We start from the raw sequence: 23,018 nt of genomic DNA, 5'->3' as shown, positions 1-23,018 counted from the left end.
ATATATATATATATATATATATATATATATATATATATATATATATATATATATATATATATATATATATATATATATATATATATGACGTGTGTATGTTTAGGATGCCTTCGGATAAAAGAGAATAGTCAAGAGTATTAAAATGATAGCATTAAAGGTTACAGTTATTCAAAATATAGAAGAAATTTAAAACTTAAATACAAGCTTCATAATTCTCCAAAATACATGACTGAATAAAGGTTCAAGGAGGCTTAAGGAGTGTTTTCAAAAATACGGATAAAATAAAAGCTAGAAGTCTTTTCAAAATAAAGAGTTCTCCAAACTAAGAATTAGTAAAAGTCCTAAGTACCATGGGTCGGGTCTTCTTCGTTCTCTAATGCGAGCTCGAGTGGTACATCATCAGCTACTGTTCACATCCAAAAGATTAAATGATTATCGCAAGGAAAAAGGCAAACACATACAACACAAAAATGCAAGGGTTAGAAGTTTTAATTTTGTCAGTATAATTATATAAATATAATATATCATTTGATAAATTCAAAACAATGAAATATTTATTTATAAATTTAACTTATTAATAGTTTAATTTTTTTTATTTGTGATTTTACTTAAGTAGTATATGTAATTAATGTATTATAACCTTTATTAATATACAAAAAAAATATTTGGATATAATATTGAGAAAGAAAGTAAACATTTAAAATATTAAGTTAAATATCTGTTTTCTTTAATAATATTAAAAAATATTTTTTAAATATATTAATTTTGTTTAATTAATAATTTTAAAATTAATAGAAATTTTGATTATTATAAAATTTTATTTATGCTAATCGTATAACATTTTATATAATTATTTCATTTCCTTTTGACTATTATTTGATACTTTAATTTAATATTTATACAATTAGTATTTCTTTCTATATATTTATATTGAATAAGTTATTTTTATATAGATTAAATATGTTTTTGGTCTCTTAACTTTAAGTGAAAATTGGAATTAGTCCCTCTTCAAAACTTTGGTCCAATTCAGTTCCCCAACTTTAGAAATGTATGAATTTAGTCCTTTTAATTAAAATTTGTTGGGTTTATTTGATGTTTCAAGCACGTTTCATGATAGCATTTGGGTTGTTTACATTGTTTGACCCATTCTTGCTTCATTGTTAACTGAGAAATACGTTTGAAATATCAAATGAATTTGGTTAAAAGGACTAAGTTCATACATCTCTAAAGTTGGGAGACTAAATTAGACAAAAGTTTTGAAGAAAGACTAATTCCAATTTTCTAAGAGACCAAAAACATATTCAACCCTTTTTATATTAAATATTTGATATATCATTTATTTAAGTTTTTATAAAACATTGAAATAATAAAAAAAGTTAAGAATTTAAAGAACATCCGTTGTCATATTTTTCATATTGAATATTCACATCCTTTGTCATCCCAATTTAAAGAAAGAACCAACATGATTTTAAATAAAATTGAAATTAAATTGAATTAAAAAAGATATTTAAAAATAATTAAATATTTGTTTTGGATATTGAAATACAAGTACTAATTAAACATTAATATAAAATTTATAAATAGAAGAAAAAAAAAACTTTTTTTTGCTAATTGCAATTTTACATTGTCAAAAATTATATTTTTCAGTCATGGAAAATTTATGGTTGATCACTAATAACATCATCCTTTCAATGTCATATAATTTCGTTAGTAACATGGTTTACGTCCACGTCAAATTCAGGTTTGAAATTTATTGAAAAAGTTAATCACATTTTTTCTTACAATCATTACATTTTCAAAATAATATTAAAACTATTTTAAAAGTATTTGTATTCTAACCAAATCTTTCAAAATGTGGTGTTTTTTTTTTTAATTTTAAAAAAATATTTTGTACAATAATTTTGTAACATTGTTCTTTGTATTCAATCTGATTTCTATGTATTTAGATTTCCATGGTATTATTCATAATTTAGTAGTGTGTTGGAAAGTAAGTTGCAAAATGGCCTAGCTTTCCCTTTTTGGACAGAGAAAAAAGAAAAAGAAAACATTATTACAATGATCCAAGAAACAAGGTTGGATCAATACGAAGTTCCACTGAATCTGCAAAGACCCAAACACAATGAATTGAATTGGGAGAGATTCACATAAGGCAGAGGAAGAAGAAAAAGGTTATTATAATTATAATTATAGTAATTATTATTATTATTATTATTATAATTAGAATAGTGAAAATGAAATTGTCGCGCTAATAAAACCGTTGGATCGATCGACACTGTAATTGAGAATGAGAGTGTGCTTTTTGATGTGCAGTGCAGCATGGAGGAGCCTCAGTATCGGGAGCATCCAAAAACCAAAATCGCAGCCATTCCGCCGCCGCAGCACTCCGATGGGGCATCGGCGGAGTTGCGCGGCGTCGATTGCAACCTCGCTTCCCTCTGCGAGCATGTCCAAATCGAAGGCTTCAATTCGGGTTCCTTCTCCGACATCGTCGTCAATGCAATGGGTTCCACTTATCACCTTCATCGGCTTATCCTCTCGCGCAGTTCCTATTTCAGGTAACTGATTAACACAATTAACTCGATTGTTTTATTTTATTATCGTAATTGTAATTGTAATTGCTCTACATCCATCAACTTTAACCTTCGCTTCAACAATCTGTTTGGGATGGTTTAAGAGGAATTGAAACGAGGGCGACGACGATGGTTGGTAGACCATCCTCTCTATCTTTCTCTCTTCTGTTTCACTTGTCGTGTTTCTTCCCTTTGTAGAAAACAATGGTTTCATTGTTTCTCTCTTTCTTGTAGAAAACATGGGTCACCAGCGACATATTTTGCGTCTCATCAATTTAAACAAGTTTTCCAAGAATTTTATTTATCGTACTTTATTTATTTTTCGATTCCCAATCTTTGTGCTTTATTTTGCTTAGCACATAACTTTAAATTGTAGGTTTAGTGTGATTGTTGTGTGAATTATGAACCTACACGCTGTATAATAACTTGTAGTAAATAAAAAGTTTTTATGCTTTCATAGTCTGTGATGTATGGTGGTGACTATATTGGAATCTATAATAACTATAATAAAAGTCAAACTAAGGAGGATGATTTCTGATTGATTGAAAATGTAAAAGATTTTGCATTGATCCTATATACCTATTTAGCTCTTTATTTTGTTGGTCTGAGAAGAATAAACTAAACTTTTTATTTTAGTCGGTCTGAGAATATTACAGTTATATATTGCACGATTCCCGTTTGTTAGGAACATGCTTCACGGGCCTTGGAAAGAAGCCAGTGCTCCTGTTGTGACTCTGCATGTCGATGATAAGAATGTTAATGATGAGGCAATTGCAATGGCTTTGGCGTACCTATACGGGCACCACCCTAAGCTTAATGATAATAATGCATTTCGTGTTCTTGCTGCTGCATCCTTTCTCGACCTTCAGGTATGATGTTTACAGGATAAGTTGATGAGTTCTTAGTTATTGCTTATTAAATTTTGCAATATATTTCATTTGGTGTGTTATACATTTGTGTAGGATTTGTGTGGAATTTGTACAGATTTCATTATATCTGAGCTGTGGACTTCAAACTTCTTGGCTTATCAGGTTCAAGGATCCAGATGATTGTATAGCCTCATTGTGAAATTTAAATACTGTAAAAAGATTTGGTTAGTTATTAGTGGTTTATGATTGATTGTATGCTAGGTGTTTGCGGAGAACCAAGACTATGGCATTCATGGGGAGCGTGTTAGAACTGCTTGCTGGGGTTACCTTTGTCAAAGTGGTGGCATGGAATTGAAAGAGGTAATGAGGCAAATAGAAGTGCTTGGTGTTGTATTTTTTACTGTTCTGTTTATTTATTATATTTTTACTATGATTACGAGGATTAGGTTGGACTAAAACATTTGCTTGTTGTAGGTGCTTCCTAAACTTTCATCGCAAACATTACATGCATTATTGACTTCTAATGATCTATGGATACCCAATGAAGAGAAACGGTAAGTGGTTCCAAATTTTTATTTGGGTTCTGTGGTTTACAGATTGCACTTTGTAAGCTGTGTAACACTTCTCTATAACATTATAAAAAGGTTTGAATTGGCTTTGCACACATTCCTGGCAAAAGGTGCTCATTGCAAGGTTGAACATCCTTCGCATGGAATTTCTGATTCTGAGTCTGCTACTGGTATTCATGCTGATTCTATTAACAGCAAAGGAAAAAGTATAATTGATGGCTGCACTACTAAGAGGTTGGAAACTGACCTTGGGAAAATGAATCTTAAAAGTGATCTAAAGGACCCAAGCACTTCAAGCGTTCTAGTTGAGCTTGCAGATCCAGTGGCAGACTTCAACGATAGTGTTTCTGTTTCCAATGAACAGGTTCAACAAACTTCATATGTCCGTACACCAAACCTGAATCCAAGATATTCTGGTGACATGGAAGGACCATCATTGGGTAATTCGTTGCCTGATACAGACGTGATGAGAACATCATGCTATGTGGACATGTCTCTTGGTGCTGAAGCTACTGCCATGGCAGCCCCTGGAGTGGTTCTTGAAGGGCCGTCAGAAGAAGGACCTTGCTACCAGTTGGAGGACAACAGTTGGTTTGTTAGGGATCCATCGAGACATTGTTTTTCATCAAATTCTTGTAATGAGCTCACGTCCAGTGATTGGGGAAGATATGGAACACCGTTGTTTTCATGGAATGGCCAAGTTGTTGGCAGAAGACAGCTTAAAGCTCACCCCAGAGCAAACTACAGAGGTCATGGAGATGAATATGATGCATTTTTCAATATATTTGAAGGGGGATCCCTTTTATATTGCAATATGTCTTTTGATGCGCTTCTAAATGTCAGAAAGCAACTTGAAGAATTAGGTTTCCCTTGCAAAGCTGTAAATGATGGTCTTTGGCTTCAGGTTGGACTGAGATTAATGTCTTTTAAAATTAGTTTGCATTTTCCTTCTTAAAAATGCTTATATAATATAACGTTACAGTTTCCATCATGCCTCTAAAGCGAACAAACAGCTAAGTTTGTAAAGTAACAACTTATACTTTTCGTTTTGCCTCAAACAAACCTAATATCTGCCTCAGAAAACTTCTATCCCTGAAAATATTTAAATGTTACAATGTAATATTTGCTTACCAATCATTCAATATATAGGTCATTGAAGTTGGTACAAAATTTGCTATTCTTGGTACAGAGATTATTGGTTGGGAAAATGTTGTTGACATTATTGTTTTGGTGTTTTATACTTTATCCCTTTCTTAGATGCTTCTTAGTCAGAGAGTACAGGAAATTGCCGCTGATACCTGCAAAGTTTGCTCCCTCATGAATTGTACTTGTCAAAAGCAATTTGCATTTTCACATGGAGCTTCTACATCTGGATCTTACATGCAAGAACATAATCAGAACATTATGCCTGGCAGTGTGGGAAATATATATGTTGCTGAATCTTCTGCAGGTGAAAGAAATGGCCTTTTTAGACCTGTACGAGTGCATGTTAGAGGTGCTATTGATGGGCTTGCAGGTATTGGCCGTGGAACTAATTTTGTTCCGGCATCTGCTTCTCATCCTACACGTTTCGTCTTTTCTCGTGTACCATTAGGTGTTGGCAACAGAAACCATCCACAGTCTGCAGCCAATGATGATTCAGATACACGTGCTGACCCAAATGGAGACCTTTCTGGAGATGGATTGACAGCTGTAGTTGGGTTAAGCCTGGGAGGGAGTAATGGAACAAATGTGCATACAGAGCTAACACAGAGGGCATATGAAATAGGCATGCAAAGCAGCATGTCTGGAAGTAATGCTGGAGATGCAAGTACTGGTGGTATCCCCATGCAGATGTTAGAGACACCAGAACATACCATTGGTATAGAATGGGACAATGTCAACAGTGCTTCCATATCACTGGATATGAAAACACCTTTAAGCCATTTTCCCCCTTTTCGCTTTGGGTAAGTTAACCACTTTGCAACTATTGTGAATTTTTAGCATATATGAGGTATATATTGATAGTGGTGGGTCAGCTTGCATATTCCCCATTCCACGAGCTTGTGGTGGGTCAATTTGATCTGATAATCCTCCCCAGCTAATCGTTTTTCTTTGGATAGTTTTCTTTGGATACTTTCATTACAAGAACCTGGTTGTTGATGCTATTTTGTAGGACTTCCCAAGTCTTTTTCTTAGACTTTTGGTCGGACCAATTTGTTAGGAACCAATAATTGAAAAGAGAGAGAAAAGAAAAGTTTTTATTAAATAGAATGAAAAAAACAAGAAATATGAGAGCACTCTCTCCTTCAAGGGCTTCCCCTTCACAAAGAGCTAATGTGCAGTCTACAAAATTCACCTCCTTAACAACTCATGTAACTAACTCATGAATATTCGAATTATCTTAACTAATTTCTCTTCTCCTTGTATCCTAACAGTTCCTTCCTTTCTCCATGTTCCATTTCAGTCATGTGTCCCTCATACTATTATCACCTCTAACTGAAGTTGAGTTGTCTGCTTTCATGAGGGGAACTGATACATACTTGCTCTTGACTGATGATTTTTTCTTGACTTTTTCATTTTGATGTTTCTTTTAAATTGGATTTTGATGTGTCTAAAATTTTTTGATAATTGATATTTCCTGAATTCATGGAAGGTATCTTGTAATCTGGGTTGGCTTTAGGGGGTGACCTCTTACAGTTTTTATTATTTCTATTTTTTCTTTTTCAGCTTTTTTGTCATATAATATTCATGTTGGCTTGCTTCCCACGCTTCATGTTTGTGTTTTTCTATCTTCAAGGTTCCCAAATTCCTGGGCACTTTGTTTCACCAATTTATGTAAATGTTCTGTAAATTTCTACTGATTTTGCAGTGTACGTTTTGAGGATGTGCATAGGCTTGGTGATGGTCAGGTCAAGCATTCTACAGAAGTTTTCTACGCTGGTTCTTTGTGGAAGGTACATGGACGTGAATTCACCTTCATATTCATTTAATATGATTTTGCATGTCCTGGTATGAATAAAATTTGTTTGTTTGAATCATCAGGTCAGTGTACAAGCTTTTAATGATGAAGACCCCCAGGGACGGCGAACCCTTGGTAATGCTTTAATACATCAAAAATTTTACCTTAGGGATGCGTATTAATATTAAATAAAGAATATCTTTTGTCTGTCTGGAAGCTTATTTTTAATGCCAATGCAGGGCTGTTTCTTCATCGTCGAAAAGCAGAGATAACCGATATACATAGAAAGGTTAGCTGAACACTTTATAGTATTTGAATGAGTTGGGCCTGAATATAGATTGGAATTAGATTATGCTGTTAAGCTTGAAAAGCTTAATGCCTTTAGCAGTAGTTTAATGCCTCTTTGTTTCGTTTTGTTTTTAGACGGTTGATTATATGGCCGGACATGTATACTTGCTAGCTGATTTTCCCGTTGCTTCAATTATAGATCTTCAATTAGATGCTATATCTGACTTTCATATCTTTGAAATGCATTATCAGGTGCACATGTATGTTGACTCACGTGAAAAGGTGACTGCACGCTACCAGGTAATATCAGTCATGATGAATAACACATTGATATTCTGGTGCTTCATGACTTTCTACCATTTTGATTAACTATTCTGGGATTGTTCTGTTTTTCTCATTTAGTTGTCTGTCCCATCCAAGAGGGAAATGATGGTGTTTGGAAGCTTTAAACAAACAGGCACACTTCTACCTAAATATCCCAAGGGATGGGGTTGGCGAACTGCTCTGCTATTTGATGAGCTTGCTGATCTTCTCCAAAACGGTGCCCTAAGGGTAATTGCTGTAGTGCAGCTTGTATGAAAACAGTACAAGCATAAAGCTCTAGCACTCCAAAGCTAAAAATGCGAATGGCTGTTTGTTGTTATAGGAAAATTACTGGTCAGCCTTTTCTTTTGTAAAACGTTAACTTTTTTTCTCCCGTGTTAGTGTTAGGAGACGGACGATGGTGAAAGCTTCATTGTACATGATAAATATTGAGAACTATGAAGCTGCGTGCCATTGTATGAATAGCATGGGATCATTGTACTATACACCATTTAGCATTGCTTTCTCTTTCTTCGTATAAGCAAGCAACACATCAAGATGGTTGCAATATTAGATGTCCTTTTTTCCTGTAAAAATAAAATGGTCTTCTCTGTAATGTCTATTTATTTTGTCTCCGGACTAACAATAACCATTGTCTTCCGACTACGTAAGTAAGATATATTTTAACAACTTTTTTTTAATAATATTTTATAACAGATAATGTGTTGCTGTTGTTTTATTGTTTCGTTTTCGTATATTTGAAATGAAATAATCATAAATTGTCGTATAGGCGCGTTTGTTAAAGATATCTGGCTGGATCGGTACACAGGGGTAAACATGTCCAATCCTCTCTTCATTTTCATCTATTAATTTTCGTTGAGATTTTTTTGTTGGTACCGTTCCCTAAACCTCACTTCTCTTTCCGCAACCACAACCATGTTCACAGCTTCATTCTCCCTTAAACCCTCTTCTTCCTTCTCGTTCTCCTGCTCCTCATCCACCACCACCCTTTTTCCCAAACTCCTCTTCCCACCTTTCTCCCCTCTCCACCCACCGCCACGTGTCTCTCCAACTCTCTGCACCCTCCACTCCAACACCCTCCCCCTCCCCTCAAACAAAAAAAAGAAAAAGAAAAAACCATACGGCGGCGCTTTGCCCTCCCTCCTCCGATCCCTCAACGCCGCCGCGGATGTGGCCATCGCACTTGACTCCCTCCCTGACGCCCCCTCCCTCTCCCCCAAAGAAATTACCGTCATCCTCAGCGAACTGTCTTCCTCGTCGCAGCGCGCGGCCAGGGCCTTCGACTGGTTCAGGTCCCAAACGTGGTACACCCACAACGCCATTCACTACAACGTTGTTCTAAGAGCCCTCGGAAGGGCTCAGCAGTGGGACCAGCTCCGCATCTGCTGGCAAGACATGGCTAAAAATGGCGTCTTGCCCACCAATAACACCTACAGCATGCTCGTTGATGTGTATGGGAAGGCGGGTCTTGTCCAAGAAGCGCTTTTGTGGATTAGGCACATGAGGGTGAGAGGCTTTTTCCCTGATGAGGTTACTATGTGCACTGCTGTTAAGGTGTTGAAGGACGTGGGGGAGTTTGATAGGGCTCATAGGTTTTACAAGGGGTGGTGTGATGGGAGTGTTGAGTTGGATGATCTTGATTTGGATTTAGAGAGTTCTTTTCGTGGTAATGCTAGTGGTAGAAGTACTAATGGGTCTGCATCAATGTCAATTAGCTTCAAGCAGTTTCTCTCTACTGAGTTGTTTAAGATTGGTGGAAGAGTGTCCGCTTCTTCTGATGTGGCACATTCAAATTTGCGCAATGTGCCACAGAAGCCACGTCTCTCTACCACCTATAATGTGTTGATAGATTTGTATGGGAAGGCGGGGCGGTTAAGCGATGCAGCCGAGGTTTTTGAAGAAATGCTGAAGGAGGGTGTAGCCATGGATGTGTGGACTTTTAATACCATGATTTTTATTTGTGGGAGTCGTGGTGGTTTGGTGGAGGCGGAGGCTTTGCTTGGGATGATGGACGAGAAAGGGGTGGCGCCCGATACCAAGACTTATAATATTTTTTTGTCTTTGTATGCTGAGGCTGGGGATGTCGATGCTGCGGTTTCTTGTTATAGGAGAGTGCGGGAGGCTGGTTTGTGTCCTGATGTTGTGACTTACCGAGCTCTTCTTGGTATGTTATGCAAAAAGAATATGGTTCAGGATGTGGAAGATTTGATTGATGAAATGGAGAGGGATTCTGTGGGTATTGATGAGCATTCACTTCCGGGAATTGTGGAGATGTATGTTTGTGAGGGGGATATTGATAAAGTGTATCAGCTGCTGAAGAAGTTTCATATAAATAGGGAGATGTCCTTGAAAATTCGGGCGGCAGTTATGGATGTTTTTGCTGAGAGAGGACTCTGTGAGGAAGCAGAGAATTTGTTTTATGGAGGAAGGGACTTGACATTACGTAAAAAGGATGTTTTAGAGTGCAATGTCATGATCAAAGCGTATGGAAAATCAAGACTTTATGACAAGGCTGTGTCTCTCTTTAAGGGAATGAAAAATCACGGGATTTGGCCTAATGAAAGCACGTACAATTCCCTTATTCAAATGTTGTCTGGTGGTGATTTAGTGGACCAAGCAATAGAACTTATGGATGAAATGCAGGAATTGGGGTTTAAGCCACCTTGTCAAACTTTTTCTGCTATTATTGGTTGTTATGCTCGCCTTGGTCAGCTTTCTGATGCCAAGCGTGTGTACGGGGAAATGGTAAGAGTTGGAGTAAGACCAAATGAGGTTGTGTATGGCTCTTTAATAAATGGACATGCAGAACATGGTAGTCTTGAAGAGGCACTTAAATACTTCTACATGATGGAAGAATCTGGATTTTCAGCTAATTTAGTTGTGTTAACATCCTTACTAAAGGCTTATTGTAAGGTTGGAAATTTGGAAGGAGCAAAAGCCATCTATGAGCGGATGAAGAGCATGGAAGGGGGTCTGGATTTAGTTGCATGTAATAGTATGATCGGCCTCTTTGCGGATCTTGGCTTGGTTTCTGAAGCCAAGTTGGCTTTTGAAAATTTGAGAGAAATGGGTCGGGCGGATGCAGTTTCCTATGCAACAATCATGTATCTTTATAAGGCCGTGGGCATGATGGACAAAGCCATCGAGATTGCAGAGGAGATGAAACTGTCGGGTTTACTGAAAGATTGTGTTTCATATAATAAGGTACTGGTGTGTTATGCCGCCAATGGGCAATTCAATGAATGTGGTAAATTACTACATGAGATGATATCTCAGAAGCTTTTGCCAAATGATGGAACTTTTAAAGTTTTGTTCACTATATTAAAGAAGGGAGGTATTCCCAATGAAGCAGTGGCACAGTTAGAGTCATCTTACCAGGAGGGGAAACCGTATGCTCGGCAAGCAACCTTCACTGCTTTGTACTCTTTAGTTGGTATGCATACTTTGGCACTTGAATCTGCTCGAACATTCATTGAATCTGAGGTTGAACTTGACTCCTCTGCCTATAATGTGGCAATCTATGCATATGGTTCAGCTGGAGATATCAACAAGGCCTTGAATATATATATGAAAATGCGGGATAAGCACCTGGGACCTGACCTTGCAACGTATATATATCTGGTTGGTTGTTATGGAAAAGCTGGCATGGTTGAAGGTGTGAAACGGGTATATAGCCAATTAGAATATGGAGAGATTGAGTCAAGTGAGTCTTTGTACAAGGCTATTATAGAAGCCTATAAAATTTGCAATAGAAAGGATCTTGCCGAGGTAGTTAGCCGAGAAATGAGATTCGCATTAAACTCAGAAGAACATTCTGAAGTTGGAAGTGAAGGTCAATATGATGTTCGAAGCGAAGATGAATATGAAGTTGGAAGTGAAGATGAATATGAAGTTTGAAGTGAAACTGATTATGACGAATTCTGATACAGCTTCTTCAGGTTCCTGGGGCTGACAAGAAACTGTATGAAGACGGATACAAATGCCATTCAATTCAGGTTAGTTTCAATGTCCTCAATTCGTAGAAGAAAGTCTTGTGTGTCAAAATTTAGAATTACGTTTCTGAACTCTAATCTCCTTTCTCAGCTTCTTCAGACATACTCCTTTGCAGCTTTACTTGCTGTGGCTGCTTCGTCTCTTCTATTTCTCTTCCTGCTGCTCCGCCTCATACCAGGATTCACTCGCAGACATGCAGGACTTCCCAAATAAGAATGGCATATGAACCTGGTGAATGTTGCAGCTGTTCCTGGACTGCCCATCGTAGGGAATCTACTGCAGTTGAAGGAGAAGAAACCTTACAAGGCCTTCGCACGGATGGCTCAAAAACATGGACCCATCTATTCCATCAGAACCCGTTCTTCCAGTATCATTGTTCTCAACTCCACCAATCTTGCCAAGGAGGTCCTCTTTTACATTTAAGCTCTTTTCACTTCATGCATACATTCTTCTTCAATTAAATCTATACCCTATTAAGTCCTCTTGTCTTGGACCCTTTTATCTGCAAATTACAACACTGTTATAAGCTGATTCTGTTATTCGCCTCCCTGTGCAGTGGATGTGACAAGTTCACAAACTTACCGTTTTAGCACTGTCGTGTCTTTGACAATGATTTATTTTTCCATATTGCTATTTTAGATGAATTTATACCGATCCCTTTATCGAGGGTTGGAAGAATACAATCACAAACAGTTGTAAAGGCAATGATTGGTTTTATGGTCGATCCACTGAAGTAGCTTTGGTTGCAATGTCTTGAACCGTTTGTAACTACTACAGTCCATGTGTTTATTCTTGTTTACGGCTAATTGGATTGTAAAATGTTATGGTTGTTTCAGGCCATTGTGCCAGGTTTTCGTAGATTTCAACAAGGAAGCTATCAAAAGCCAAATCCGATGAACAGGTTCAACAAGCTTCATATGTATATACCAATCCTGAATCCAAGATATTCTGGTGACATGGAAGGACCAACATTGGGTAATTCGATGCCTGATACTGTGATGAGAACATCATGCTATGTGAACATGCCTCTTGGTACTGAAGCTACTGCTATGGCAGCCCCTGGAGTAGTTATAGATTTATGTGTATCATCTGGCAACCAATCAAGCTTTAGAACAATCAATGTTACCATTAGGTCTTTTTCTTTTGAAGAGTATAAACATTGACAATGATTGAAAAATAAATCTGTCTCATCATTAATTTGAAAGTGAGTAGCTATTGTATAATATGGAACAAACTAAAAAAAATATTAGTAGATACAAAATACCTATAAAAATACAAAGAAATACATCAATGTCCATTTTTAAAGTGATGATATCTCACAAAGACACATTTAAATAACTGAGAAGAAAAATATTGACATAAAATCTTACCTTCATAGATGATTTATAAATATTAAAAAATATAATGAATACACTTAGTAGAGATTTTTTTTTATATCCTATAATATTAAATATATGATACAAAACTGGATAAATAACAATATACCTAACAATATATGTATAATTTAAATACTCTTAATTATACCGATCAACTTTTATTATGATGTTTTTCTTATTTATACTAGCATAAATACAGATATTATTGTCTATTTGAACATATTTTTAAATATTTATAAATTATTTAAATTTTAAAAATAATAATTAAAAGGATATAATTAGAAAAACAAAAGGTATGCATAATTATAAATATATAATTGAAAATATATAACTATTGATAAAGTAAATTAAATTTTAATTATTGTAATAAAAAATTATTATAAGTAATATTCTGCAAATATTTTTCATTATGGGTAATTACTAAAATGATAAAAGAATAAAAATTATTTTACAGTGAGTAATTATTTAAATTAAAAAAGTAATTACTAAAATTATAGTACCGAAAAATAGTTTTTTTTATGAATTATTTAAATTTTAAAAATAATAATAAAAATGTAAAATTAGAAGAAAAGCACAAGACATGCGCATCCTCTTTATCTTTCAAATAATTTAATTCATTTAATCTTTGATGCTTTTAAAATACTTAAAAAAAATTTCACTATTACCTCAGGTGAGTAAATAAAACATATTGTAAGTTACAAAACAATAAATCTGCTTAAATACTTTTACTATATAATGCGCTTTTTTTTTATTATAATTAAAATAAGATATTTATACTCTCCCCCCATTGTGTCTAACTCATTCTAATCTCTCAAACCTTTTTTTTTTTTACTTAAAAAAAAAATCATATAACAGATTTTTTTACAAATTAGTTTCTGTATAAATTGTTTCTAATTTATATCATTAATTATTTCTTCATCACTCTATATAATATATTAATTTTTTCAGTCCTATATATTTCGAGGGAGTCATTTTATTAATTCTGAGAAAAAATATTTTATTTTATATATTTATTTATTATTATACTGATATATTTATTTTAATCTTAATAAAGAAATCACACTGTCTCAGAATATTAAAAAAAATGTGTGAAAATAAATATCTAAGTGGGTCTTCAAATAGATTAAAGTTAACTCCTGGAAGATAAAAAAGATAAATGTTAATTAAAGGGTAAGAATTTGAGAAGAAGAGTCGTAGTTGTTTGTGCCGCGAAAAAGAGAAGACAGAGAAAAAGGTCATCATCGACGGAACAGGCACGGAGGTGAATTGCCAATCAACGACAGATCTATACCACTTTTCACTCCCCCACTCCAATTTCTCTTCTCATCTCTTCGTACCTTTCACCTTTCAATTTCTCGGCCCTCAAACTCTTCCACCCAATTCCGTTTACCTCATTTCTCAATTCCACCTTCTCACTCTCTCCTATGCCGTTTATCATAAACCCTAACGTAACGTTTCTCTTCATTTCCCTTTTCCTCTAGGGTTTCGCCCAATCCCCAACTCTCCCAACCCCCACTGGACATGCTTGTTCTCCGATGGCCGTCGTAACTAGCAACGGCAAGCGCCGCCAGCATTGGCTCTCCGTGGGTCACCACCTTCCATCTCCCAATTCCAAAAGGCTCAGACTGTCGGCAACATCCGACAACCACGCGCACTCTGTGTTATCCTCGAGTAGTATCGTTTCCAGAATTTCCAAATATCCTGAAGCCAAGCCACTGGTGCGTAGGGAGGTTCACGCACCGTGTAGACCCCGTAAGTTTGACTTTCCTACCTTTAATAGAATGAAATCGAGTTTGAATGCCAGTGGTAGTTATTATGATCGCAAGGACGAGATTGTTAATGATGTGGGCAACACGCTGAATGAAAATTACGAAAGGGCGAAGAATTCAGCGTTAGCTAGCATTAGGTTTGGGGAAAAGGGTAAGGAGGTGATAGAAGTGGATGATGGTAGTCCCAAGGGCATGGTTTCCGAAGATTCAGGTGTGGAGGAAGTTCATTTTAGGGAAGATGGACGGGATGTGCGCTCTGTGGTGACGGAGCACAAGTGGCAAGAGGGTGATTTGGTTGTGACTGAAGTGAAGGATATGAAAGCTAAGGATGTGCGTGGCGGTCCTCAGCAGCAGTCAACTTCATCTGTGGTTTCGGAATTGACTAACGGCGATTTGAATGTTGTTAATGCTGTGAAGATGTTCGGCACTCTGTCTTTAACTCCCGAACGTGATGTTTCGGATGTTCATGCCTACAGGAAGTTGCTTGAGGCTGTTGACAAGCGCTCGGATACGCTTAAGAGGCTGTCGGCTGAAATTAAGCTTAATGAGAAGCGTAGGTCCACATTTGAATTGTTGCGCCCGAAGAAGGAACTAGTACAGGTAAAGACTTGTTAACTGCCCTGTGTTTCTATATTTTGTCTGATGACGCTTTAGTTACTGCTTAGGTGTATGCTTTCCTCTTTTGTTTTGTTCAACATTTATGAATTTATGAATGATGTATTGAAATGTGTCACTATGTTATTAAGCCATAGGAAACTGTAAATGTTAGTGCAGTTGATAAAATATTAACATGGCTTTCAGGAAGTGCCCTTTGAACCTTTTATTCCTCTTACTGAAGAGGAAGAAGTTGAGGTCACACGTGCCTTTTCTGCCAACAGGTATTTTTTGAATTTTTTTCTATATGCAATTGACAAAGGCTTAAGCTGTACCTTGTCTTATTGAGGGCCTACTTCTACAGGAGGAAGATCTTGGTTGCCCATGAGAAATCTTGCATTGAGGTCTCAGGAGAAAAATTTCAATGCCTTAGACCGGGTGCATGGTTAAATGACGAGGTTACCTTGTTTTCTTATTGTTTATTTAAACTATTTTGAATTGCTGTGGAAGAGAAGAAAGTTAATATCTGACTTAAAATATCAATGTCAATGATTTGAAATTCAGTGATCTTATACCTTAACATTTCCAGGTAATAAATTTGTACCTTGAATTGCTAAAAGAAAGGGAGAGAAGAGAGCCCCAGAAGTTTCTGAAGTGTCATTTTTTCAATACTTTTTTCTACAAGAAGGTAGTAGGCTTTTACTATCCATATAAACTGAATAATACTTTCAAACACATGTTTCTTTCGACTGTGCTTTATTTTAATCCTCCAGGGCATGTTTTGTAGATTTATTTTGGGGCTCATTTCTTCCATGGAAAGTAAAAGTAATGAAAAAGGTTTCTAAGAAACATGTCTTAAAATGTTTTCCATTGGAAACACAATAGTTTAATACGGATATAAATTACGAACCTGAAAGCCCATTTTCCGGATCATGAGTCATATGATTCATGATCAATAATAAAACATAACATATTTACGTATAAAAGAGACGAAGACAAATTCACTGTCAATAAAGTTATGTTGGTTGTCAACTGCTTGACTCAAATCCTTGATCTGTGCATGGGACTGACTATGTGATGATACATAGGCAGTGTTTTTGCCATGGTTGTTTAAAATTTGTTTATTACCCTACGGTTCTACCAGTTTGGATTAACGTGGAGGTTTTTTTGGGGTTGGGGGTGTAGTTGAGTCTACGAGTTGGATACAAACTGTTGAAAGAATTAGTGACAAAATAAGTTATGGAGGATGGTAGTACTCTGGTATGTTAGAAGAGAGAAATCGAGGAATATAATGAATCCCTTGTGTTGAGTAGATACATGAGTATTCTTATTTATAAAGAAGAAAAGTTACAATAATAAGGAACAAAATTAATTTCTACAATGAGAAATATTTGGTAAGATTTCCTTCTCAAATCATATCATATCTCCCTATTTAATGTAATCAAATAATATCTTTAACAAAAACCAATATCAATATTATGAACAAGACTCCCCTATCCATGCCATAAACAGGAGAAATAGAAACATCATGCATGTTATATCTTTTGTTTTATCTGCAATTTAGTCTTATTGACCTGTCATTGACGTTTTTATTTGTGAATTCTACTTACCAGTTAATAAGTGGCAAGAATGGTTATGATTTCAAATCTGTGAGGAGATGGACCAGCCAAAAGAAACTGGGATATGGTCTACATGAATGTGATAAAGTAATTATATTGAAGGAATTATTAAATTTTCACCTTTCTATAATCATCAAAATTGGTTTTTATACTGACCTTTTACCTTATTTGTTTTTTGTAGATTTTTGTTCCTATCCATAAAGAGATCCATTGGTGTTTGGCCGTTATCAATAAGAAAGAGAAGAAATTTCAGTACTTGGATTCACTGAAAGGAGTAGATACCCATGTGATGAAAGTTCTGGTAAGTTTAACTGTAAGTTTGGTGTTCCTATCTGCCTATTGCTTGTAAAAGGATATTTTGGAAGTGATGACAGCAAGTTGGTGTTAGTCGTAGAGAAATATTTGGTTTCAATCAAGAATCATTAACACCTTTAATCAAGGTTGTCAAATTTGAGAATTTGCATAAACTTGTGATAGTCCAATAAACTCGACTCTTAATCTCGTAAGAGTTTACTTCACGTGAAAATGAAAATTATATGAATAACATTCTAATTCAATTAAGTCTACAAAATTATATAACCTAAAAATAGTTGAAATAAATAAGTTCATGCAAATATTGTAAAACATAAATTCAAATGTCAAGTGTCTATGTCTAATCCTCTAATGACATCATCATCTTTAATGAAGGTTCTTTAGCTTCTGCAACTACTTTGATCATCGAATTTTTTATTTCATCAGAAACAGAAGCACAAGGTTCCTCCCTACTTCTAGCAAGATGATGTTTGAGTCTAAACATTTTTCTACTCACAATCTTTGAGCAATAATTACATCAACTTTTTTCCCATTACCATTAATATAAATGTTCCTAGGAGCATTTTCACTTCTACTTTAAATAGATGAAGATGCACTTGGATTGCTCTCAATTGAATTAGAACCTTCCCAGAATCTTGTTTTAATTTCAGTTCACTACAAAATTCCAAAATAAAAAATCTAAGTGCAGAGGGACAAAAGGGCTTATAAAATTTGTTCATAGTGCTGATACCAGGTTATTTAAGAAAACTTAGGTCTGATGCGTAGAATTCAATTTGATGGGTCGAACATCTTGTTTGTCCAGGCCATCTAGTGATGTCAAGAGATTATGCATGTGCCTGTTATGCCTCAATCTGGTCATTAAAAATAAATTTAGGTGGATGAGGATTGAGGAAGCTAAACAATCAAAATTGATAAAAAGGGAAATAGATAAAACAAATCATTGAATGCCTAGAGTGTAATTTCAGACAGCCTACAACATACATATATATATATACACACACACACACACACACACACACATACATGCATAAAATCAACCGAGAACTATATGGAATGGAATAACCAACTAATTATAAAACAAACGATAATTAGGGCCCAAATATGTGTGTGCCGGAAAGTTGACTTGGTATTTGAATTTGAACATTAAACTTTTGGACAACGGATTTAGACATTCTGCATATATTATAAATATACTTTTTGCGTTAGTTGTGTTTATGATCTTATTAGTTTTAGGTAACATGAGATCTCCAATATATGATACACAAAAAATGTGTTTTTGCTTTGATGAGGTGCGTGAGTGTGACTCTCTGGGTTGTATAATGTTTTTAGACGTTTAGTTATTGAGGCAACATTTTCAAGGTTAGAAGAAATATATTTATGTCATCACTCACAATACCGTTAGGGAACAAGTCCGTGTTCCTCACAGGGCTTGATTACATGGGAACTCGGGGAAAATATGTAGATTTCTTAGCATTTATGTGTGGCAATTTCTGATATTTATCATTGATGTCTACCAGGCTAGCTATATTGTAGATGAAGTAAAGGACAAGACTGGAAAAGATATGGATATAAGTTCTTGGGAAAAAGAATTTGTTGAAGACCTTCCTGAGCAGCAGAATGGGTTTGTTTTCTTATCTTTTGCAATTCACTTAATAGATGATTAGTTGAGCATTCCCCCCTATAAAAATGAAGAAATATCTTCTGTAATAAAAAATAATCGGTGGTAAATTCCCACTGCTGATGAATTATATATATCTTATTGGGTCAGACAGCTTTCCTTATATAATTAATATATTCTTCAATTTCTAGATTCAAAATGAAATATCATTGTATAGATATAATATATTCGAAAATGGGAATTACTCTGGAAATGAAAGGGATAAATGTTTGTCTTGTCATTGATTGGTTATAAGAAAACTCAGCATAAATAGATTTTATGCACTGACCATAAATTTTGAATTTACCGGAAGATCTATTTTTTGACTCTTTGTTAATTAATTTGTTTATCATTTATCATCAAGACTTCGTATGGATTAATTAGTCCTAAGGGCTCACTACAGGAAGTTTTAATTTTCTTTCTTCTCTGAAGGTAGTCATGGTGATCATTTGTCGTAGTTTTATTAATGTGTATGATTTTTGTTCACCGGAGTTTGATGGCATGTCAATTGTCCAATATAAATGTAGATCACAAGTATTGATTATTTTAAGAAATTGGTGTTTATTTAGCATTGGATAAAGACTTTCTGAATAGTCTAACCAAGTTCTTCTATTACACTATTGGAAAGAATTTCTTTAACTGCGAGCTTGGTAGGACTTAAAATAAGAAATTGTTTAGACATCAATACTTTACTAATACAATCTCACTTTACATTCTATTCTTTTGTAGCTCTGAACAGTATTTCCTGTAGTTTGTGGGCGAATTGTTTTCTAAATGCAACTTAATATTTAAACAGGTATGATTGTGGGGTTTTTATGATCAAATACGCTGACTTCTATAGCAGAAACTCGGGGCTGTGTTTCAACCAGGTTGGATATTATAGTTTTCTATTTCTGTAAGAAAATCATGCCTTTGTTTTCTGTTCATTTTATAGCATTGAATTTTATTTTTCCTGAAGCCATGGACTTATTTGTAAGTCATTTCACTCACCTGTTTGATAAGGAATACTTTCTTACTGTTATAAAGGATATATTGCTACCTAGAGTTCTGCATAATAGAACATTTCAACTTTCAAATCTTTTAAATTACTTGAAGTTTTCTTTTTAAGATTAAAACTTGTATGTTGTCTATGGTGTGACCGATAGCTGTTTTAATAGCCAAGTTTCCTTGCCCAACGGAACATTCTAAAATTAACTAACGAATTACTCTTTAAGTTCCACATACTCGCCAAGGAAGGCGCATTTTTGTAACTATTTTTTTCATGTGGTTTCTGAATTGAATTCTTCTTCCCATAATTCTACTTGTAGGAACACATGTCGTACTTCCGGCGCAGAACAGCTAAAGAAATCTTGAGATTAAGAGCTGACTGAGCTAAAGAATGTTTTATCTGTATTTCCCCAATGGATTTTAGTCATCAGAAATCTGAAACAGTCATTACGTCAAATCAGTTGATCACTTTCTGATGAAGTATCCTTCACTTCAGTTGATCTTGGCCATAACCATTCAAAAGTTCTGGCATTTGTTAGATTGTGGACTGGACTTATTATGCACATCGTCCTGATATCCAGGTACACCATTAGGTAGTGTAGTATGCATTAGGTTGTATATGCTACGCAAAGGTGAATCATAGATGCGTTATAAGGTCGTGATTTTAATTATGTAATGATAGCCGTTTTAGGTGTCTAGTTACTATTTGCGTCCTTTTCTACTGAATTTTGAACTTGTTTGTGCGGTGATGCAGAGCCCTCGTATCTGGCGAATTAAGAGCAGTGAAGAAAACGGGGCATTACTTTGGTTTTGATTTTGACTTACTCTCATTTTATGTGAAGCAATGTTATGAAGCATTTTAGAATATGTTTAGAACAACTAATTTTAGGAATTAGACTTTATTTATTAAGTATATATATATATTTTTCTTTTTCAGAAATGTGTTTAAAATAAAACTGATTCAATTTCAAAATCTTCGGTATAGTGAATTCAATTTCAATTTAGATTAAGTATCTGAATTGATGGTTTTATCCCTTATTTTCTTCTTATTATATAAAAGAAAGAAAATTGTTGAATATAATGAAGGCTATTTAAGACATTTTGAAAGAGATTTTTTATCTGTACATTAACTTTTCCTAATATTTAATAAAATTCTGAAAATAATTAAACTACAGGTCAAATTTTAAAATGATGTTTTAGTTTATGTACCTCGGGAAAAAAGTTAATTTTCTGCCTTCGGATCAATTCTCTTCAAATGAATAAGTTGGGAGGAAAACTAAACATGTTTCGTAAATAATGATAAAATCGAATATGTTTCATAAATAATGTGCAATTACGTGAGAAAAATTCATAATATATGATTGACAGAAGTACCTTTTAAAAAATTAAATTAAATTTATTTAAAGTTAGGGATACCAAAAAGATTTAAATTTATATTAAACTTTTTCATGTAATTTTTATTTTTAGGGTTAAATATGTTTTTAGTCCCTAAACTATCAAGCCATTTTGTTTTTAGTCCCTCTTTGAAACTAAGGTACAAATCAGTCCTCCAACTTTTACAAACTTTGGTTTTAGTCCCTGAAACTTAACACCGTTAAAACCTTGGTGATGTGGCAAACGTTTCTNTCCATATGGATTAACACTTTAGCCACGTGTTGCTCGTTTGTGTGATCTGTTAAGATAATTTCAATTGGGAATTATTTTGTAGTTTGAAATTGTTTTTTTATTAAGTTAGGGTTCGTTCTTTTGTGGTGGAGGAGGACATAAGTTAGGGTTCGTGTTTGTGCTTGCAATCGTGGTAGTAGTCGAACTTCATTGTCTTTGCTTAATCTTTGTTGAAGGGAGATGAAAGCTGATAGAGGAGTTTGCACACCAAGGAGCATAGGTTCTGGAATGTCCCAAACATGTGGATCCTCTTCTCACTTAGTTTCAAAAATGTGTGGTTGTGGGGAAAGATTGTTGTTATTGAAGGCAACTACATTGAAGAACAAAGGGAGACTATTTTATAGATGTAGAAATTGGGCAGTAAGTGAGAAGAAATGCCTTATTTTTTGTGTTGATAATTGTATTTGTGATTCGTAATTTTTTTTTGCAGAGTAATTCAACCTGTAACTTCTTTGAATGGGTTGATGAAGGAGCTTTTGAAATTGAAGAAAGAAGGAANAGTGAAGAAGTTGAAGTCTGTATTGAAAATGTTGTGTCTGATCTAAGGAAGAAGAAGGAGAAGTTGAAGAAGAAATTAGAGCAAGAGAGAAAAAATTTCAAAATCATGTTGGTGTTTTTTGTATTGTCATGGGCATTAACAGCAATGCTTTCTATTATGTTTGTCTTGAAGATAAATTGTAATTAGATAGGTAATGTTGTGTTGTGGATGTACTTTGAAGTTTTTAATTCAATAAAATGTGGAAGTTCAGTTCAAGCCTAGTTAAATTCTGCCCCTGCCCTGAGTACAGATAGNTAATGTTGTGTCTGTGTCTGAGTACAGATATCAAATTGGTTGAACTTGTGAATGTGACAATAACTTTAAGAAGCAATTAACATGAAGTGTGTTTTCCAAACTCAGAATGCAGCAATTGGTGGTTAAAGCAATTTTATTTGCTGTGAAATTATGCAGAACTGTGAACTTATGCAGAATTGAGTGGTTGAGATGGCACTTTTGCAGAAACCAGTTTATACAATCAGTATTATGATCTGAGCAACTTTCTTTATCCAATTGTGACTTGTTCCAGCAGTGAACAAAGTTTAAACAGGTGTAATTCTCATTTTCACTATGTCAGTTGCTTTCAATCATCACTCACTGCACTGTTACGGTTTTTGACCCAAAATTTAGCAAGTAACATATGCAAATTTTGCAGAACAGCAATTGGTCAAGTAAGTCAGTTTCAAGCATATTTGAATGACTAAATCAAACTTGTTTGAACACAATTACATCCAAAATTGCAAGTGTATCAGATTTGGACTATGTCAGTTCTGCTACCAGCATTTTTACCAGCATTTTTAAGCAACTATACTAGTCAAATCTTGCAATCAAAACTAATTAAACTTGAACACAATTAAACTGAACTTAATACAATCAAAGAAATTTGCTCCAAGTGGCAGAAAGTAATTTGGATGATTGAAAGCAAGTGTTAGGAAAATTCTGCAGATCGG

The 23,018-nt window shown here is 34.8% G+C and overlaps 4 protein-coding genes across 11 annotated transcripts; all 4 read left to right on the top strand.

The window, feature by feature from the left end:
* The first annotated feature begins 1,999 nt into the window (after positions 1-1,999).
* Positions 2,000-8,156, top strand: LOC106768834. Of its 2 annotated transcripts, none has more exons than XM_022784053.1 (13): positions 2,000-2,168; positions 2,316-2,555; positions 3,256-3,439; positions 3,533-3,601; positions 3,701-3,799; positions 3,914-3,993; positions 4,084-4,912; positions 5,266-5,954; positions 6,860-6,944; positions 7,033-7,084; positions 7,189-7,238; positions 7,490-7,537; positions 7,640-8,156. In XM_022784053.1, exons 2-13 carry the CDS (start codon positions 2,317-2,319, stop codon positions 7,814-7,816), a joined length of 2,601 nt encoding a protein of 866 aa, XP_022639774.1. In that variant the 5' UTR covers positions 2,000-2,168; position 2,316; the 3' UTR covers positions 7,817-8,156. The 2 variants fall into 2 exon arrangements, with proteins under 2 accessions (XP_022639774.1, XP_014509673.1); XM_014654187.2 differs by having other exon boundaries at positions 2,001-2,168; positions 2,311-2,555.
* Positions 8,157-8,252: 96 nt separating this feature from the next.
* Positions 8,253-12,758, top strand: LOC106768803 (pentatricopeptide repeat-containing protein At1g73710). Of its 3 annotated transcripts, none has more exons than XM_014654130.2 (3): positions 8,253-11,556; positions 11,670-11,959; positions 12,391-12,758. In XM_014654130.2, exon 1 carries the CDS (start codon positions 8,477-8,479, stop codon positions 11,456-11,458), a length of 2,982 nt encoding a protein of 993 aa, XP_014509616.1. In that variant the 5' UTR covers positions 8,253-8,476; the 3' UTR covers positions 11,459-11,556; positions 11,670-11,959; positions 12,391-12,758. The 3 variants fall into 3 exon arrangements, with proteins under 3 accessions (XP_014509616.1, XP_014509617.1, XP_014509615.1); XM_014654131.2 differs by having other exon boundaries at positions 11,654-11,959; XM_014654129.2 differs by having other exon boundaries at positions 11,645-11,959.
* On the top strand, positions 11,777-12,717 carry LOC106766536. The gene is made up of 2 exons (XM_014651259.1): positions 11,777-11,959; positions 12,391-12,717. The coding sequence occupies exons 1-2, from the start codon at positions 11,777-11,779 to the stop codon at positions 12,715-12,717; spliced, it is 510 nt and encodes a 169-aa protein (XP_014506745.1).
* Positions 12,759-14,097: 1,339 nt separating the features above from the next.
* On the top strand, positions 14,098-22,298 carry LOC106769282 (ubiquitin-like-specific protease ESD4). 5 transcript variants are annotated; one of them, XR_002668865.1, is made up of 11 exons: positions 14,099-15,299; positions 15,501-15,577; positions 15,658-15,751; positions 15,883-15,981; positions 16,907-16,999; positions 17,094-17,213; positions 18,742-18,845; positions 19,678-19,750; positions 20,189-20,449; positions 21,710-21,893; positions 21,964-22,297. XR_002668865.1 is itself a non-coding variant. In XM_014654832.2 (9 exons), the coding sequence occupies exons 1-9, from the start codon at positions 14,466-14,468 to the stop codon at positions 20,249-20,251; spliced, it is 1,557 nt and encodes a 518-aa protein (XP_014510318.1). In that variant the 5' UTR covers positions 14,099-14,465; the 3' UTR covers positions 20,252-20,819. The 5 variants fall into 5 exon arrangements, 2 of the variants coding, with proteins under 2 accessions (XP_014510319.1, XP_014510318.1); XR_002668864.1 differs by having other exon boundaries at positions 21,710-22,298; XR_001376318.2 differs by lacking the exons at positions 21,710-21,893; positions 21,964-22,297 and adding an exon at positions 20,623-20,819.
* Positions 22,299-23,018: the final 720 nt, after the last annotated feature.

The sequence above is a fragment of the Vigna radiata genome, chromosome 7 (genome assembly GCF_000741045.1).
Source record: "Vigna radiata var. radiata cultivar VC1973A chromosome 7, Vradiata_ver6, whole genome shotgun sequence".
In the NCBI taxonomy this organism is placed as follows: Eukaryota; Viridiplantae; Streptophyta; class Magnoliopsida; order Fabales; family Fabaceae; genus Vigna; species Vigna radiata.
Note: the sequence above shows the minus strand (reverse complement) of the source record. Positions and strands in the feature narration are given on the sequence as shown.

Coding starts and splice junctions, on each gene's coding strand:
- LOC106768834 (XM_022784053.1), top strand. CDS start 2,317: ATGGAGGAGCCTCAGTATCGGGAGCATCCAAAAACCAAAATCGCAGCC. Junction 3,800..3,913: donor GTGGCATGGAATTGAAAGAG/GTAATGAGGCAA, acceptor TGCTTGTTGTAG/GTGCTTCCTAAACTTTCATC. Junction 4,913..5,265: donor ATGATGGTCTTTGGCTTCAG/GTTGGACTGAGA, acceptor TCCCTTTCTTAG/ATGCTTCTTAGTCAGAGAGT.
- LOC106768803 (XM_014654130.2), top strand. CDS start 8,477: ATGTTCACAGCTTCATTCTCCCTTAAACCCTCTTCTTCCTTCTCGTTC.
- LOC106766536 (XM_014651259.1), top strand. CDS start 11,777: ATGAACCTGGTGAATGTTGCAGCTGTTCCTGGACTGCCCATCGTAGGG. Junction 11,960..12,390: donor CCACCAATCTTGCCAAGGAG/GTCCTCTTTTAC, acceptor TGGTTGTTTCAG/GCCATTGTGCCAGGTTTTCG.
- LOC106769282 (XM_014654832.2), top strand. CDS start 14,466: ATGGCCGTCGTAACTAGCAACGGCAAGCGCCGCCAGCATTGGCTCTCC. Junction 15,578..15,657: donor CGTGCCTTTTCTGCCAACAG/GTATTTTTTGAA, acceptor CTACTTCTACAG/GAGGAAGATCTTGGTTGCCC. Junction 18,846..19,677: donor CTTCCTGAGCAGCAGAATGG/GTTTGTTTTCTT, acceptor ATATTTAAACAG/GTATGATTGTGGGGTTTTTA.